At 50.8% G+C, this 19,216-nt stretch overlaps 1 protein-coding gene across 2 annotated transcripts in view; it reads left to right on the top strand.

Annotated features, from left to right (window-relative positions):
- Positions 1-19,216, top strand: part of BRWD3 (bromodomain and WD repeat domain containing 3) — a 1,253,402-nt gene that overhangs the window by 293,698 nt on the left and 940,488 nt on the right. For both annotated transcript variants that reach the window (XM_086918755.1, XM_086918756.1), the window contains 2 exons: positions 352-480; positions 697-922. In XM_086918755.1, coding sequence (XP_086774881.1) covers positions 352-480; positions 697-922 — 355 coding nt within the window. The remainder of the gene's footprint in view (positions 1-351; positions 481-696; positions 923-19,216) is intronic.

Below are 19,216 nucleotides of genomic sequence, written 5' to 3'. Positions count from 1 at the left end.
TTCTACCTTCTGTCAACACATACAGTGCATAATTATGCTATCATTTATTTTTTGTGTTCTGTCATTCACTTTGCCTCGTTTGTGTATTATCTTTGACATGTGCTGGCTACATAAGCATCTGCATTTTAAGTTCCTTGGTTAACAATGAACTTTTGGTTTAATCAATGATGTACCAAAGGCTGTCTGGTTGCTTCCGTTTATTTTCGAGCTTGTTTTGTCTTAAGTCTTCTACAAGAACAGTGTTTGAGAGAAAATGTGACAATAAGCCATCCTAATTGACTTATTTATTTTAGATACAATTTAATGTTTGTCTAGTTTTGAATTTATATATTACTTTTTCGGATTCTACAGATTGAAGGTCAAGGTCATGGTGCAGTCTTTGATTGCAAGTTCTCGACAGATGGGCAACACTTTGCTTGCACGGATTCTCATGGACATCTGCTGCTGTTTGGTTTTGGCTGCAGTAAACCTTATGAAAAAGTCAGTGAACCTTTTGTATCTTACATGAGCAGATTTTTTTGTTCCTTATGCTAATTATAACATGCCTGTTAATAAATATTTGGTGATGTCACACATGTTGTCATGTCTCTGCTAGGGATACCATATATCCATTAGTTATGGCAACAGAGATTTAAAAGGAATCAATCGCTTGAAATTCATTATTTTACTCATATTTTTTCTTTTTTCTTTTTCTAGATTCCAGATCAAATGTTCTTCCATACAGATTACCGGCCACTTATCCGTGATGCTAATAACTTTGTCTTGGATGAACAAACCCAACAAGCCCCACATTTGATGCCTCCTCCCTTCTTGGTGGATGTTGATGGAAATCCTCATTCTCCTAAATTCCAAAGACTGGTACCTGGTCGAGAAAACTGCAAAGACGAACAACTCATCCCACAACTCGGATATATTTCCAATGGTAATGATCAAAGATTGTTGTTGCATTCCTCTCTGTTTTTTAAAGTTGAAGTCAAAATTCCTTTAATGTGTCTCACTAGGAATTCTTAAAGGCTTTAGCAAGCTATCCTGAATCTGCCACAGTGTGGAGCTACATAATGACTTAATTACTTTCCAACTACCTGGCCTTAAACATGCCTTTGGTACCACTCCCTTTTACCCTAAGCATGCTGACATACCGGGGATTTCTGCTATGGTGGTAGCTGCTCACCTGGTATAGATTTTTCTGTCCCCCTTCCACACTTTCAACCATGACACTTCATTGTCCAAGATGGAGTAGGAAGCTTTTGCATGTAAAGTAAACGTGCTTTTCTGCATTAGCTACACCATATGAAAGCCGACAAAAGAGCACTCATTCACACAGTTTAGACTGTTGCCATTCTCTGCTTTTTTTCTCATCCTACCGGGCCTTCATTGGTCAACTGGCCTGAACTGCATGGTCCAATTGAGAAAATGTATGTTGTGCATTAGAAAGAACAAAAAATGCATAGACGGTGGGGCTGATGGCAGGGTTGTGTAGTGTTCAGCAATGGCTCCAGAGAGGCCAAGCCGTCCACCAGTGGCCTAGTGGTCACTGCTGCAGAGAACATATACATCAGGCAGTATCTTGGTAATCCTGCTGAGGTGTCCACTCCTTAAACACCCATAGCAGTACTTCTGGGGTCTTTGGCGAAACCGTTTTATACTTCTCCCTTCAATACCATACATAAAAATGTAAGGTATCCGTCAGCAGTACCTCTGCGCGTCAGAAGGTGGCGTTGGTGGGCTCTGCGCCCGTCGTTGGAGTTGTGGTTGCTAGAATGACATCGAAGTAGCTACTTAGTTGCTGCCTTCGCGCGCTGACGTCAGTTCTTTCTTTTTCCATGCCAGCCAGCTCAGATCCAGGAAGAGCGATACCTCCAGTCACTTTTTGACTGACCTTTTTTCTCGACTTTCGTCGACTTCTTTTTGGAGTCTTCGACTCCTAAGGTGCACAAGGGATGCCCGGCTTCAAGCAATGCGGTTCCTGTCATCGGATGATGTCGGTGACGGATCCGCACCGCCTGTCTTTTTTGCCTGGAGGGCGACCACGACCCTAAGTCGTGCTCCGACTGCCAGTTGATGGCACTGAAGGCTTTGCTGGAGTGGCCCTGAAAACTGGTTGAGCACCAGCAGTCATCTGCGAGCCGTTCAAGGGACCCGTCGCGGAGCCAGGACCATTCGTCCAAGTCTTCGAAGTCTTCGCACTCTGGGTCGGGTAAGTCGAAGCATAAAAAGAAGTCGAAGAAGCATCTTCGCTCTTCGACTTCTCCTCGCCAGTCGGCCGATCCGATGAGGGATGCGGTTGGTGCCCCTCATGTGGCTTCACGCGTGGAGCCCGACGAGTCGATTCCGCATTTCCCTCCCTTTCCGGGACCTGGAGCGACTCCCACCCAACTTCGTACGTTCTACAAGGCGATGCATGCCATCTTTGGGCGGACCGAACCCACTGGCATGCTTTTGGACCCCGCGGACTCAGTTGGGGGACCTAGGCCTTCTACACCGACGGCTCCGGCTCCCCATGGATCCATGCCTGGGTCCGGATCGGCACCAGTTGACCTGATTATGCCTCCGCTAGTGCAGCTTCCTCTGGCACCACTACTGCATTCGACGCCGGTCGGTCCTCCGGACGACGTCGACCCCGGCCGTCATCCCGACATGGAACCGGAGCAGGAGCGGCGCCGAGAGGGGTTTTTATGCCCCTGTTTACTCCTTGGGTCCCTTTTCAAGCACAATGCACCCAGAGGATTAGGAGGAAGGCTTGGAGGGGTCAGGTGACCCTCTGGCCAGTTGGACAGTGAACAGGACTGGAGAGAGGAACTGGGGGATGCCAGTGGTTTGGACACCTCCCTTGACCTTGGAATGTTGTCTCCTCCTACCGTGGCTACGGAGGAGGGAGCGTCATATGCAGTGGTGTTGCGGAGGGCGGCCGAGCCTCTCAACCCTGAGCTTCCTACGGTGGCTGTCCGGACTAACCTCCTGATGAGGTGCAAGCTCTTCTTAGCCCTTCCTAACGTTTAATGAGGCCCTCACAGACAGGTGGTATAGGCCCAACATGGGTTCTCCGGTAACAGGATGATTGCCAGACCACCCACCTGCTCCGGGCGACCCCACTTTCCTTTCTCAACACCCCACCCCGGAATGCTTGGTAGTCCAATCCTCCACTTCCAAAAGTGCATTCCCTACCGCACCACCGGAAAGGTAATCCAGGGGATGGACCACCTTGGAAAAAAATAAAATCTCTTCCTCCAGCTTAGGACTGCAGTCTGTAAACACTGCATGTCTCTTGGGCCGTCATTCCCACTCGGTGTGGGATACGGTGGCGCAGGTGCTGCCTCAGAATCCGGAGGAGGCCCTGATAGAGCTCTCCCAGGCTGTCGCTGCCGGGTGAGATGCAGCACAGTTTACCATACGTTGTGGGCTGGACACCGCCGACAGGACCATTTCAACGTCAGTAGCACTTCGTCGCTATGCCTGGATGAGGTCGACTGGCTTATCTGAAAGAAACACGTTAGCGATACATCGCTGGAGCTACTTAAACGCGCCCACATATGTTGACGTCACTTCTTTCTTTTTCTGTACCAGCAAGCGCAGATCCAGAGAGAGCGGTACCCCCAGTCACTTTATGACTGAGTTGTTTTTGGGACTTTTGCCTCTGTTTTTCTTTTTGAGTCTTTGACTCCTGGTGTTTATGGATGCCCGGTTTTATGTCTTGCGCTTCTTGTCCCTGTACGATGACGGTGACGGACCCGCACCGTGAGTGTCTCTACTGCCTGGGGCGCGACCACGACTCCGAGTCATGTCCCGAATGCCGGGCCATGGCTCTGAAAACTTTGCAGGAGCAGTCCCAAAAGTTACTGGAGGATCCGTGCCGTTCAAGTTCTCGGTCCCGCGGGAGATCGAGGGACCGGTTGTGGATCCATCACCACCATCGTTCGACGAAGTCTTCGCACTCTGAGTCCAGTAAGGCAAAGCACAAGAAGTTGAAGAAGCGTTGTCTCTCTTCGCCTTCCCCTAGCCTGTTGCGCGACATGGCTGACGGTGCCACCCCAGTGGCTCCAGCGGAGCCTGCACAGTTGCTGGGCCGGAGTTGCAGACAGACCCGGGAAGGGCGGGTAGGCCGTCTGCAACTCCGGCCCAGCTACAGAACTTTCTGTCAGCCATGGCCTGCCATTTTGACCTATTGGCCCCCCTCCCCCCTTGAACGCCTTAGGGCCCCGTGGGTCAGACTGGGGAGCCTCTCTCTACTTTGTCACCGGCTCGGGCCCTGACGACTCTGGTCTCGATGCTTTGAGACCCTCATGGATCCATGCATGGATCCCAGCCGATGTCGGTTGGCTCATAAGACCTCCACTGACATTGACGTCTACGGCACCGCCACCGGGGTCAGCAATCCCTTCCGCACCACTGGACAGGGAATCCGAGAAACTTGAACAGTTTGGGAAGAAACGTTTTACTTCCGCCAGTTCGTCACTGCGGTCTGTGAACACCGCATGCCTCTTTGGCCGTTATTTCTATTCTGTGTGGTGCAAGGTTGCGTAGGTGCTCTCTCAGTGTCTGGAGGAGACCCGGGTGGTGCTGTCCCAAGCTATTGCTGAGGGGAGAGACGCAGCCAAGTTCACAATTCGTTGTAGCCTTGACACCGCCGACTCATTGGGCAGGGCGATTCCATGAAGGGTGGTGCAAAGCCGCAACCCCTGGCTGAGGACGACTGCCTTTCTGGGGATGTTCGGAACACTGTGATGGACATGCCTTTTGATGGCACTCGCCTTTTTGGTGCCAAGGCATATAGTGCGTTGGAGCATTTTAAGGATTCAGTGGCTACGGCCAAGTCCTTAGGCCTTTCAGCCACGCGCACTCCTTCCGCTTCTTCTTTTCATGGCCAAGGAAGGAGCGCCCAAACACGTTTGTTTCAGAGTCACAGGCCTGCGCAGCATCAGTCTCAGCGCAGCTGTGGATGTTGGACCCGCAGAGGTGGGTCAGGGGGCTAGTGGGCGGGTCAGTCTACCGCCTCCCCTGCCGCCACTGCCTCCAAACCTTCCTGGTCCGGTGTTTCAGGCCAAACACCTGTGGGTGGCAGGATTCGCCATCACCTCCCCCACTGGCGCACCATCACCTCAGACAGGTGGGTTTTGCAGATAGTCTGAAGGGGTTACTCTCTCCCCTTCGCAACTACCTCTCCAGCCATGCTGCCACAGTACCACCACATGTCGGGAGATCACTTGAAACTTTTCCAGCAGGAAGTTGTGGCCCTCTTTGGACAAGTGGGCCATCGAGCGCATTTCGATACCAGAAGTAGGTCGTGGTTGTTATTCCCACTACTACTTGGTTCCAAAGAAGTACAAGGGCCAGCGTCCCATCTTAGACCCTCGAAACGTTAAGCGCTTTTTCCGGAAGGAGAAGTTCAAGATGCTCAAACTTGCTCAGGTCTTATCTGCCCTGGACCTGCAAGACTGGATGGTATCGTTGGACTTGCAGGGCGCTTATTATCATATCCCCGTCCTGCCGGCCCACCGGCGCTACCTGCAGATCACAGTAGGCCACGGGCACTTTCAGTTCTCTGCACTCCCTTTTGGCCTTACCAGCGCCCCTTGAGGGTACACGGAAGTGATGGCGGTGGTCACAGCTCATCTACGCAGATCAGGGGTTTCAGTCTTCTCATATCTCAACGACTGTTGTTGAAGGCGGGCGCGCACCAGGCAGTCTTCTCCAACCTCCAGACTACAGCCGACCTCCTACATTTGCTGGCGTTCTCTATCAGCGTTCCGAAGTCGCACGTGATTCCCTCTCAGAGGCTCCTCTTTATCGGAGCGGTTCTGGACACGGCACAGTTTCAGGTTTATCCTCCCAAGCAGCGAGTCCGGGACATTTGGGCTATGATTCCGATCTTTCAGCCCTTGTCCTGGGTTTCGGTCAGGCTGACTTTGAGGCTGCTGGGCCTCGTGGCCTCCTGCATCCTGCTGACCAATCATGCCGGATGACATATGCAGGCTCTGCAGTGGGACCTGAAGTTCCAGTGAGCGGAGCATCAAGGGGACCTGTCCGAGCACGTCCAGATCGGGAGGGCACTGCACAGCAGTTGCAGTAGTGGCACTAGTGGCTGTAAGAAACTGGCTCTATATATACCACACCAAAATGAGGTACAGTGTGTATAGAGTCAAAGTGTCCCCAGAGGTAGGCAGAGGTTAAAGTTAGATAGAACCTTACTCTCTAATAGTGGTAGCTTGGTCGAGCAGTAAGGCAGTATCAGAGGACAGTGTTAAGCATTTGATGTACCCACTCAGTCAGCAGATGAATTCATACACTCAAAAACTAAACTCTAGGCCAATTGTGTTTGTATAAAAAGTATACTGTTGTTTATTTTTAGAACCAAGCAAGCCTGGTACAGGTAAGCATGAAATACTTTTCAGTAATAAGTTAATGGATATAGAACCGTTTGAAAATGCAATAGAAATTGTACTTTGGTTGATTTACAGGGGAGCAGTAGTATGCAACACTTAGCAAATACAGTACATTGAAATGAATAGACTTTCTCAGTAAATTGCAGGTAAGTTACTTTTTACATTACTTTTCTAACTCAGTGCTGGATACCTAGATTCAGCACTCTGACATTTCCTAGTAACAGGTAAGTAATTACGTTTTGGTTATTCGCATGATTTTTAAAGAATATTTTCAGCTTTCAAAACTCCACACTTGGAACCTTTTTGGAGCAGTATTGAAGTGAATGAGCTTCTACAATAAATTGCAGGTAAGTTACTTTTTACGTTACTTTTCTTACTCCGTGCTGGATACTCATATTCGGGGAAAAAACACCACAGGGTTCCCAGTAAGCCAAATATAACAAAAGAACAATACAATTGCCAATACTGGACTTGATTTTATGTATTCAAACTTACGTCACTAGTTGAATTTCTATTTTTCTCACCAGTAGGACATTTTTAATTTTTGATCATATCATGATATATTTATGCATGTACAAACATTTACAAAACTATACATGTCAAAACAGACAGATTTACATATATGTACAAGAAATTCTACACATCCTACCAACAACATTCATACTACACTCATACAGCTATACACAGAAAAAAATATGTAATATGGCCCTTTGTCAAGAAAACCAATCCTATAGTCATAAAAATGGTATTATCTTTCTACATTAGCAGTTTTGTTTTGTCATAAATGTACTTGGAAGGTAAATCCTTGTTTTAAAACAAAAACAAATCCATTGTTATTTCTAGTTGACAAAGAGTTCGGTCAGGTTGACGCGTTTCAAACCCCTAATTGTGGGGTTCTCATCAGGACCAACACTTTCTTATAAATGTAATCTGACACCACTGGCCAACAAAGTAGTGGTAGGTAATCACCAATTTCCGATGTCAAACTGATTTAGATGTGTGCAGCAAAATGGACCGGGCTATGTGAAAGCATTGATTTTATCGCCCGTTTGATTTTTCAATTATGCCAAAGTCAGAAGTTCTCCTTAATCAGAAGCGCCGGTAGCGTCTAACAGTGTAGTGCAAATACAATCAATACCCATATTCAGCACTGGAACATTTCCTGGAAACAGGTAACGAAATGACGTTTTGGTTATTCGCATGACTTTTTAAGAATATTTTCAGACTTCAAAACTTCACACCTGGAAACTTTTTGGAGCAGTACATTTAAATGAATAGGCTTTATTATTATTATTTTATTATTATTATATTTCTTATATAGCGCCATAATCGACCCCCGAAGGGGTATCTCCGCGCTTGCCTTGGGAACCAGTCCTGGTTTTTCCCTGTGAGATAGCCCCTACTGGGCATCCCCAAGGTGAAAGCCAGGCATCCCGCCGCGGGGGGCCGTTGTGGAGATTAAGCAAGCTTAATGCCCAGAGTTGCAGAGTGTGAACCCATGATTAGGTCAGGCACCGAAGCGAGAATTATCAAGTCTATGGACATTTAAGCTCAAGACCCTGCCGCGTCGGGAATTGAACCCTGGTCCCGGGTCTGAACTTTGCTTCAGGGTCTGCCTGCTCTAACCAGTGAGCCACACTTCTCCAACCAGTGAGCCACACTTCTTCTTTTACAGTAAATTGCATGGAAAGTTACTTTTCACGTTACTTTTCTAACTCAGTGCTGGATACTTCGATTCAGCACTGGGACATTTCCTGCAAACAGGTGAGTAAACACGTTTTGGTTATTTGTGCGATTTGTAAGGAATATTTTTTGATTTTAAAATCCCACACTTAGAAACTTTTTAGAGAAAAAGCGTCAATGTTATGCTATGGTGGAAAAACAGGTTAACGGTTCTCAGGTAAGTAATAAGCCATGGGAGTTAAGGTTCTGGGGTTAGACTCAGGGGTCTCCCAGGGTCAGTGTTGCACCCTCATCGGCTCTAGGGCGGCCGGATGCAGACTGTTGAGGCCCAATGTTATCCAACGGGGGATAGGGGGCCTTCGGTTGGTTGCTGCTGGCAAGCTGGCCACTTGGTTGTGGGAGCAAAGCTCCTACGGTTAACTTCAGGGAAAGTTGGGGACCAAAGTAGCACCAAAGGTGCACCCTCTGCGGCTCTAGGTAAGCTGGGTGCAGGGTGCTGTTTTGAGGTCGGGTGCCCTGTTGTTTTCAATGGAGAACCTCCGGGACAAAGAAATACTGCAGGCTCGGGACGAGGATCTTCCAGGTGCGACCACCACTTCGAGGGGTAAGTTGGGATGTCTTGGGTTGGGTAGGCACCGTTGGTTTGGGCACACAAGGCCGTGGGGCGTCTGATGCAGGGGTGCCTTGTGACGTCGTATTTTCTTATCCGCTCTGGTCGCGGTAAGGGGAGGCTTGAGGCAGGTCAGGGGTCGCCGGATCTCGAGTCAGGATCGTAGGGGGGACCTCCTCGTGGTGTGTTTCCACTCGAGCTCGGGCCGGGTTCGGCGGGTGCAGAGTGGGCTGGATTCGCTGCAGTTTAAACACATGTTCACTGAAGAAACAGTCTGGGAAGTGAATGCAGGCGGGTCCTCTGGGGTTTGTGAGGTTGCTGGCTGCTGGCTACGCCGGGATTTCAGGCCCACCAAACGCCAGTTCGAGGGGAGACAGGCATGTAGAGCTGGGGCCAAGTCAGTGAGCGTCATCCTCTTGTTATCTCTGCACCGCTCTTCGTCCTCCTTCTTTTTTTCTTCTTGTAGGCAGGCTGGATCTGAGGAAGGAAGGTTCAGGGTCCGCCCTAAATACTAAATTTAGGGGTGTTATAGGTAGGTAAAGGGCACGGACCAAATCCCTTCCCTGGAGTGGGTATACCCCCTATTCTGCTGCTCTCCAGTGGAGGGGGGCAGGCGAATGTCTCTGGTTGGCTGAGTCCCCCCATCCTCAAGATGGCAAGGACTCAAGGTTGTGCTTCACCTCGCCTCCCCCATCTGAGGGGTGGAGTTGGCAGAGGTGGACACACGTCTCTTCCTCACTTGTTTCTCCCGCCGGTTCTCCCTCCCAAAGTGGGTAGTAGAACCAGTGGGGACCAGTTGCTGAAAGCAGCAAAATGGTCTGGACAGGCTCCCAAAGGAAGTATGCCTTTGAAGCTTCTCCTACGTGAACCCTGCCCATCCTGGGGGAAGAGGCTTGGCACCTTGTCCCAGGATGTGCATTGTTTTAGGCCCCCGGGAGTAGCAAGCTCTCGACCTAGGAAACATGTCTTGTGGTGGCAGCCTAAGCAGCCACTCAGTCACGTCACTAGGAGTTGGTCAAGTTTCAGGGGCATCTCTAAGATGCCCTCTGTTGTGCATGTTACATTAAATCCCACACAGGCATCAGTGTGGGTTTAATGTGCTGAGAAGTTTGATACCAAACTTCCCAGTCTTCAGTGTAGCCATTATGGTTCTGGGGAGTTCGTAATTACAAACTCCCAGCACCGTGTACTCTTAATAGTAGCACTGCACTTACAGTGCCCATGAATGGACCTGGGCACTGTAGGAGTACAGGGCTCATGCATCTGTACCCTCACCACTGGCATAGGGCACCCAGCTAAAGGGGTGACTGATGTATGCCAGGGCAGTGGTTTGTTGGCATGGCATACATGGATGTGTGCCATTTCGATTCTTCACTTTGTTGTGCACCATGCTGCCTGCAATGGCAGTGTGCGGGTGTCAGGGTACAGGGCCTCTAAGGGTGGCACAATAAGTGCTGCAGCCCATAGAGGTCGTCCCTGGTCACAGTGCCCTGGGTACCTGTGGTACCATTTACCCGGGGCTGACCTGTGGCCAGAGATGGCTATTGAGTTAGTTTTGGGGAAAGAACACAGGCCTGGGAACCTGATTGGCAGGGACTCAGGGCACACCAAGAAAAAGTGCATCAGTAGTCTGGCAAAAAGTGGGGGGCTTACTGCAACAGAAATCCACTTTCCTATAGTGGCTCACGAACCAACATTGGGTCAGCCGCAGATTCCTCTCCCTTCCCCAACCTTAGTGCACAGTGGTGACGGATGCGTCCCTCCTTGGATGGGGCGGCAATGTGGGAGAGGCAGAGATCAGAGGCCTCTCGTCTCCGGCGGAGTCCAGGCTCCATATCAACTTTCTGGAGCTCTGGGCGATCCTACTTGCAATGAAGGCATTCCTTCCCTCTGTCAAGGGGAGAGTAGTGCAGGTGTTTATAAACAACACCAATGCCATGTGGTATTGCAACAAGCAGGGTGGGGTGGGGTCGTGGACCCTATGTCAGGAGGCTCTGCGTCTCTGGACATGGCTGGAACATCAAGGCATTTCCTTGACGGTTCAACACATGGCAGGTTCCTTGAATGCCAGGGCGGACGAACTCAGCCGCATGTGCATGATGGATCACGAATGGCGTCTTCACTCGGAGGTGGGGCAAGGTGTGTTTCAACAGAAGGGAGAGCCTTGGTTAGATCTATTCGCCACCGAAGAGGACGTGCAATGTCATCTCTTCTGTGTGTTGGAATTTCCAAGGCGGAACTCGCTCGGCGACGCTTTTCGTCACGAGTGGATTTGCTGTCTATTGTACGCCTTTCCACCTATACCACTTCTACCCAGAGTGCTGAAGAAGATCAGGCGCGACAAGGCCCAAGTTATCCTTGTGGCCTCAGGCTGGGCTCGATGAATTTGGTATCCCGAGCTACTCAGTATGAGCAAGGATCCCCCAATCCCACTGCCTCTTCTGGAGGATCTTCTGTTGCAGCAGCAGGGAACGGTCCTCCACCCGAACCTGTCCAGCCTCCACCTACATGCGTGGAGATTCAGCAGTGACAGTTGTTTCCATTTGACTTGCCTCCTGAAGTCTGTGATATCATTCTGGCAGCCTGGCGTCCCTCCACTAAATCGGTATGCTCCTGCAGGTGGAACACATTTGTGGCATGGTGCACAGCAAAAGCTGTGGATCCCCTTTCTGCCCCTCTTTCAGAAGTCCTTTAGTTCCTTATTTCTCTTGCCCAGCAAGGCTCTGCTCTGGGCACTATTAAGGGCTACCTTTCTGCGATGTCAGCCTTTCTCGGGTCCCTGATCAGCCCTCTCTTTTCAAGTCCCCTGTTGTAAATAGATTTCTCAAAGGCATTACACACCTTTTCCTTCCTATTCTGTTTGTTATGCCGCAGTGGGACTTGAATCTAGTTCTTACTTATGTGATGTGCGCTTCTTTTGAGCCACTTCACAACTGTCCTCTTCGTTTATTAACTTTAAGACTGCCTTCCTGGTTGCCATCATCTCAGCTAGGCGCGTGAGTGAGCTTTAGGCTCTTTCCTGTAAGCCTCCCTCTTTGTCGGTTCATCCAGATAAGGCTGTGCTTTGCACTCGTCCTTCCTTCTTGCCAAAGGTTGTCACTACCTTCTACATCGGGCAAACCATCGCCTTGCCCACCTTCTTTCCTCCTCCATAGAGGAAGAGAGGCTCCACCGTCTGGCCCCAAAACGTGCGGTCTCATTCTACCGGAATTGCACACAATAGTTCCGGGTGGGCGACCAGCTCTTTTTTTGCCATGTTGGCGCCAACATAACATAACATGTATATTTGTAAAGCGCACGTTCACCTAGAGGTCTCTTGGCGCTGAATCACAGATGTTCATTGTTACACAACTCAATGGTACTCATTTTGTCGACGTCAGATGGATGAAAGGCAGAGTGGATCCGCCGGGATTTGAACCTGTGAGCATAAGGTTGAACAAAGGCCCCTGCAATGGACACATTAGTCCACTGAGCCACCAGACCCGGTATGAAAGGGGGGCTGTACACAAGAGGACTATCTCCTGCTGGGTCGTCTTGTGTATCTGAAAGAGACACGTTAGTGATAGATTCTTTACCTTAGAATATCCCCAGTCGTCAGACTGGATCCGAGAGTTTTTCGTCAGCAGTACTCCTGCACGTCGGTAGGTGGCGTTGTGCGGCTCTGCGTCCGTCGCTGGCGTCGTAAGCGCCGAGATGACGTCACAGAGACTACTTAGGCGCCACCATTGCGCGCTGACGTCAGTTCTTTCTTTTTCCGTGCCAGCAAGCGCAGATCTGGTTATAGCACGTACCCTAGTTACTTTTTGACTAACTTTTTTGAGACTTTTGTCTCTGTTCTTTTTTAGTCTTTTATTCCTGGTGCCAAGTAGGGATGCCTGGTTTTAAATCCTGCGGGCCTGTCGTCATATGTCAGTGGCCGACCCCCATGGCGTCTGTCTCTACTGTCTGGAGCGCGACCATGACTCCCGGTCATATTCCGACTGGCTGGTCATGGCTCTGAAGGCTTTGCGGAAGCTGTCCCGAAAGCTGCTGGAGGCCAGGCAGTCGCCTCCGTGCCGTTTGAGGTCCAGGGGTCATTCAAAGGACCAACCACGGAGCCATCATCATCGCTCCTTGAGGTCGAAGTCTTCTCCCTTGGAATCGGGTTAAAGACGTCACTAGAAAAAGTCAAAGAAGCGTGTTCGCTCTCCGACGTCCCCCCGTCGGTCTTCGGATGTGGACGAGGGGACCAGGGGTCCTTTCCCTGCAGCTCCGTTGGAGCCTGGGAGTCCCGCGGCCTACCCACCTTATCCGTGTCCGTCGGCCACTCCGGCCCAGGTGCAGGAATTTCTTGCCGCCGTGGACCGCCTTTTCAGAATTTGGGCTTCCGCCGGCGAGCCTTCGGGCCGTCTGTATGGAAGGTCCTTTCTCACCACCGGCTCTGCCGGCAGCACCGCCTGCGGCTCCAGCCCCGGCGCCGCAAGATCCTGGGCTCCGTTTGTCTCACCTCCGCCCTTGCCCGAGTTTCCGTGCAATTTTGCCCCAGCTTGGGACCCGTATTGGGAGTTGGAGCCGGATCTGCACCGTTCCTAACGCCTTAGGAGCATTTTGTTTACTACTGTGCCTCCCCTGCTGCTGCCGCCTGTGCCTCCGACTGTTGAGGAGGGGGATGACTGGGAGGGGTCGTAGGACCCTCTTGCACGGCAGTGCGAGTCAGAACATGAGTGGGCAGAGGAATATGCGGATGCAGGTGGCCTTGACCTCTCCTCTGAGCCGGGTTTTATGTCTCCTCCTGCTGTCATGGAGGTGTGGTGCTCCGTAGAGCAGCTGAGGCCCTTGACCTCGATCTGCCTACTGTCACCCATAAGAAGAACCTCTTTTTTTCTGAAGTGCTTCAGCCTGTGGCAAGTTCTATGGAACCTCTGCTTCCGTTCAATGAGGCCTTGACGGACGTTTTGATGGGCACCTGGCCTAGACCAGCCACATGGGTTCCTGCGGAGAAAAACGTGGCCCGGCGTTCTCATCCGGCGCCTGGTGACGATGCCTTTTTAACAAAGTTTAGTAAAGTCCAGAAGGTCCCTCAAGGGCAGTGGGCTGCTATCCTGTGGCTGTCTTTTGCTAGCAAAGGCAGAGAGAAACTCCTCACTGTCAAGGGGGATGATGCTGCCAACTACATCATCTTGAAAAGTGCCCTCTTAGATGGGTTTGGTTTGACCACTGAACAGTATAGGGTCAGATTCAGGGGGACACAGAAGGCACACACCCAAGACTGGGTTGACTTTGCAGACATGTCTGTTAAGGCCCTAGAAGGCTGGCTTTTTGGAGGTAATGTGCATGACTCTGTGAGATTTTACAATTTATTGATGATGGAGCACATCCTTAATAACTGTCCAAGTCAGCAGCTGCACCAGTGCTTGGTGGAGTCTGATCTGGCCCCTCCCCAAGAATTGGGAAAGAAGGCGGACAAATGGGTTTGCACCAGGGTGAATCAGAAAAAAAATGGTGGTGAAGGTGACCAGAAGAAACAAGATTATTCTATGGCCCAAGAGAAGGGTGGGTAGAAAGGTAAAGAATAAAAAGGAATCTTCATAAGGTCCCCAAAAACCTTCCTTTGGAGGTGGTTCCTAAAACTCCTCTTTCAAGAAACCTTGGTGTTACCTATGTAAGGAAAAAGGCCACAGATCAAGGAATGCCAGTTGCTCTGAAGCTTATAATAACATAAGCTACTACACTGCCCCTAAGGCAACTAGGACCCCTAGCCCCAGTACAAGCAGTCGTACAGCTCCCAAGGGATTAGTAGGGTTAACCTTGGGTTCTGAAGTGGGTTCTGGTCTAGTCAGAACACCCACTCAGGCTGTCCTTGTCTGTGATTGTGGCATGGATCTTGCCACTTTACTTGTAAGTCCCACTACCTTGGGCAAGTACAGACAGTAGCCTCTGATTAATGGTCAGGAAGCTGTGACATACAGAGACACAGGCACCAGTGTCACAACGGTGTCAGAGAAACCTGTGTCTCCTGACCAAATAATACGTTTTTTACCTTTACCAAGTGACCAATGCTAGCAATGTCAGGACTCATTCCTTGGCATTTGTAACTCTCACCTGGGATGGGGTAACTGGCCCAAAAATGTTTTGGTTTTCCCAGAACTACCTGTGGAGTGTCTGTTGATCAGTGACTGGTCTGAAGTGGAATTCAGGACAATCCAGAGATGATGGGAATCTCTGCCAGTTTGTTTGCTGTTACTAGGGCTCAGGCCAAACAGGCACTGGGCTATCACTGGATCCTGGAAAAATGGACCAGTTAGGTCCTAAGAGAAGGAACAGGAAGGATAAGGAATTATCCTCCTTCCAGACTCTGAGTAAGAATCAGGCTTCTCAAGGAGATGATCCTAGCCCCTGTAAAGTAACTGTCCTAAGGAACTTGGGCCTGACACAGCAGAGTTCTTGGGGGCAGGGGGCACTTCCAGGGCAGATTTGACTCTGTAGCAGAGATCCTGCCCCTCTTTTGAACAACTTAGACAGCAAGCTCCTTCTGAGGAGGAAGGGAATGTCAGTGGGTCCCATAGGATCTGTTGGGGAGATGGGTTCCTATTCTCTAAGTGTAGAGACACTACGCCTGGTGCCACCAGGATGTTGGTAATACCTCAGAAGGTCAGGGGTTTTCTTTTGTCTCTAGCACGTGACATTCCCCTTGCAGGACATCTTGGGCAAAGCAAGACTTGGGACAGGCTTGTCCCTCATTTTCACTGGCCCCACATGTGTGTAGACTCCAAGGAGTTTTGCCACTCCTGTGTCACTTGCCAAGCCAGTGGTCAGTCAAGGGGCTCTACAAATGCCCCCTTAATTCCACTTACAGTGGTTGGGATTCCCTGTGAGAGGGTAGGGATAGGCATTGTTGGTTCCTTAAACCCTTCAACGGCATCTGGACACTGGTTCATTCTAGCGGTGGTGGACCATGCCACAAAGTATCCAGAGGCTATTCCACTTAGGAGTATTACAGCTCGCATAGTGGCTATGGCCCTTCTGAGAGTCTTTTCCTGAGTGGAGTTTCCTTAGGAGATCTTATCAGACAGTGGTTCAGATTTCATGTCTGGCTACATCACTGCAATGTGGAAAGAGTGTGGTGTAAACTACCATTTCACCTCACCTTACCATCAATGGTGCAATGGGCTTGTTGAAAGGTTGAAAAAGTCCCTCATGGGTATGATCATGGTACTCCCAAAAAAACTTAGGCTAAAATTGGAAGTCTCACTACCCTGCCCTCTCTTTGCCTACAGAGTTCCTCAGAAGGGGGTGGTCTACAGCCCATTTGAACTTCTGTTTGGACATCCAGTGTAGGGTTCCATTGTGTTTGGTTAAGGAGAGAAGGGAGCAACCTCTCAAACCTTCTAAACAGGACAATCTGATAGAGACGTCTAGCCGCAGATTCCTTAACTTAGAATATCCCCCCAGGCGTCAGACTGGATCCGGAAAATCCTTACACCCAGCAATACCTCTGCACGCCGGGAGGTGGCGTCGCCAGGCTACGTCCTGACATCGTCCACGGAAGTGATGTCAGTGGAGCCATGTAAGCCCCTCCCAGCGAGCTGACGTCAGTTTTCTTCTTTTCCGCGTCTTAATGCGGATCCGGGAAAAGTAATACCTCAGGCCTGTTATTGTTTATTACAGGCCTTTTCGACGCCCTTTCGCATCCAGGAACAGTGTGTTCGATGCCTTTGTGGGCTTCAAACCGTGCCGGTCCTGCTCGTGGCAGATGTCTGCGACTGACCCTCATGAACTCTGTAGATGGTGCTTGGGAGAGCACCATAACTCTGTGGAGTGCAACTTTTGCCGTATAAAACTGCTGTCTGCCCGGATATCCCGAACGGACCCCTCGCGATGCAGGTGTTTCTCCAGAGGAGTCGTCCACACGGCAGGGCCAGTCCTGGCACCATCGCCATCCTTCGCCTACCTCAGGTAAGCATTAAACACCCCCTCTCCCCCTGGCGCTCCTCCCGGCTGCACAGGGGGGCAAGGGACTCCGGTTAGGACACATCCGGCGGGTTTACCCTCGGCTCCAACTGAATGCCCTGACTCTGACACTAGAGTCGCCCAGGTAAGCATTTGCCCTCCCCTCCTCCCTGGCGCTCCTTCGGGCCCCATAGCGGGGGTTAGGGACTCAGGTTGGGACGCCGCCGGCGGGTTTACCCTCAGCTCCAACTGAGTGCCCTGACTCTGACATCAGAGTCGCTGCAATGTCGGGACACAGCCCAGAGGGGCATCCCACGACGTTTAGCCCTTTCATACCACTGTCGCACAGCCTTCCGAGGCTCCCTGCGGCAGCGCTGGGGGTGGTTGTGGCACGGTGCACGACACCGCTTCGGCGTACTCTCCCGCAGGTTTCCACCTCGGGGAATGTTGAGTCTACACCAGTCTGACTCAGAGCGATCGAGGCATTTTCGGAGATCGCCGTCTCGACTCGGACGGTCGGTACTTTTTTGGAGGTCAGCGATGCCGGCTCGAGGTGTCAAGGCCTTCGAAGGGCGCCGGCTCTACAAAGACCTTTTCGGAGGTCGCCAGCTTGACTCGAAGGGTCGAGGCCTCTTTGGAGATCGACGCTGGCTCAACTCGGGTAGAGAAGTTTTCCGAGGTCGCTGGCTCGACTCGGGCAAGCAAGGCCGACGCGTGCTCCACTCCGCCAGTCGGGGCCTTTTCAGAGGTTTCCAACGCCAGCTCGACGCCGGTTCGACGTCGCCTCAACACCGATCAACGCCGGTACTGTCTCCAGCCTTAGTGGTGGAGGATGTGATCCCGGTGGGTTCACGACCCCCTGAGTCATTTCACTGCTCTCCAGCACAGGCGCCAGTGGATCATTGGCCTACTCATCCTGCTGCTGAGCCTCTATTAAGTGGCCAGTTTAGTTTGCGTCCATCACTTACTGATGACATGCTTTCAATCCCCTCGCGGAGCCACGGATCCTAGTGGACGTTCGTCAGTGTGTTTGCAGGGCTGCAGACATTTTAAGCATGGAGCCACCCTCAATCTCTATGCCTTTGGCGCCTTGCTGGATATTCTCAACCAGGGCGCGGGGAACATGGACCCATTGTTACCTTTGGCGTAGTCATTGTTGACATCCTTCTCGGAACGTGGGCACGGCCCTCCTCGGGGGACCCCATGGTTCCTGCCGTGGCACATTGGCCTGCTCCTACTAACCCCGCCTGTTTGACCCTCCATCCTGGAGCTGGAGGACTTGTCCTTCAGGCAGCTCTCTCTGTCACTCCCATTCTGCATCCTCCCACTCGGGAGTCTCGGTGGTTGGAGTCATATGGCCGCAATTTGCATCCACCAGCTCTGGACTCCGGTCCCTCAACACATTGTGTGTATTTGCTCAGGCTACATTTTCCCTTTGGGACTCTGTTGAGCGGCTCCTCCCCTTGACGGGGATTTCTCGTGCCGATCTAGCCTGCCTCATCAGTTATGGCCATGATGAGGCGCACTTTTCAGTTCGTTATGCCATGGACACCACGGGCACTGTGGGTCGTACTATAGCCAGGTCGGTTGCCATACACCGCCAAGCGTGGTTGCATGATGGTGTTTTCCCAGAGCATGTTCAGGAGCTGCTTAAAGATATACCATTTAATGGGGTTACTCTTTTTTGATGCCCATGCTGATTCGGCGGTCAGGCGCCGACTGTATATGTATCATTTTTCTGTTACCAGTTGTGGGCCGCAGATGATCTGGGTTGTGTGGCTGCTCAGCCATATTGTTCTTATTCTGGTACAGCTGGTTAAGCTGTGTTTACTTTAATTTTGAGCCTTTGCCTACGAGCTTGTTTGAGAAGTTGGCCTGATATATAGTGCTCACTATTCTAGTGATCACTGTGTATCATACCAAACGACCCTTATTGATGATTGGTTGTAAGTCAACCTTATAGACCAGCTATCCTAGTAGCATGGACAAGAGCAGTCTTTAGGCTGAACTCTAGAGGGCGTGTTAAGCCAGCTGTTTTACCATCACTTATACCCCTTGAACACCAAGTGAAAGGACACCACACAAGTTGTTATGAAAATAAAGTATATTTATTTATAACAAGTCTACCCTGAACTCTTTATGAGTCAGGGAGCTAAGCACAATACAAAACTCTTACGAAAATACTACAAGTTGCACAATTTACACAAATGCCCGAGGGGCACGGAATACCATATACTCTAAAAGTGGGATGCGAAATGCTAGCAGGTGAGTAACACGATCCAGAGGCTTCAGGACCGCTAGGACTACACTACTGAACTCTAAGGTTAGGAGCAGGAGGCCTAGGGAACTCCGGTGCAGAGTGTGCACTCTCACGCGGGATGCGGGACAAAGTCTATGGATGCTAGCACGTCTAAAGTTACTGTTTTCGGACGAATCCGACTAGGTAGACTAAAAACGAAAAAGGATCTGGACACTTGCATAGTGAACCTGCGTTGGAGCACCGAAATGCTCGGGTTACCTAGCCCAGGGGCTGCGGCTGCATAGGGTTCAAAAGACGTCGGGAATCCTCGTTGTAGTCTATGGAGCCTGAAAGAAGATGTTGCTGGCAGGCGAC

The sequence above is a fragment of the Lissotriton vulgaris genome, chromosome 4_1 (assembly GCF_964263255.1).
Source record: "Lissotriton vulgaris chromosome 4_1, aLisVul1.2, whole genome shotgun sequence".
Taxonomy (NCBI): Eukaryota; Metazoa; Chordata; class Amphibia; order Caudata; family Salamandridae; genus Lissotriton; species Lissotriton vulgaris.
The sequence above is the reverse complement of the archived record's forward strand: the minus strand, read 5'-3'. Positions and strand labels throughout refer to the sequence as shown.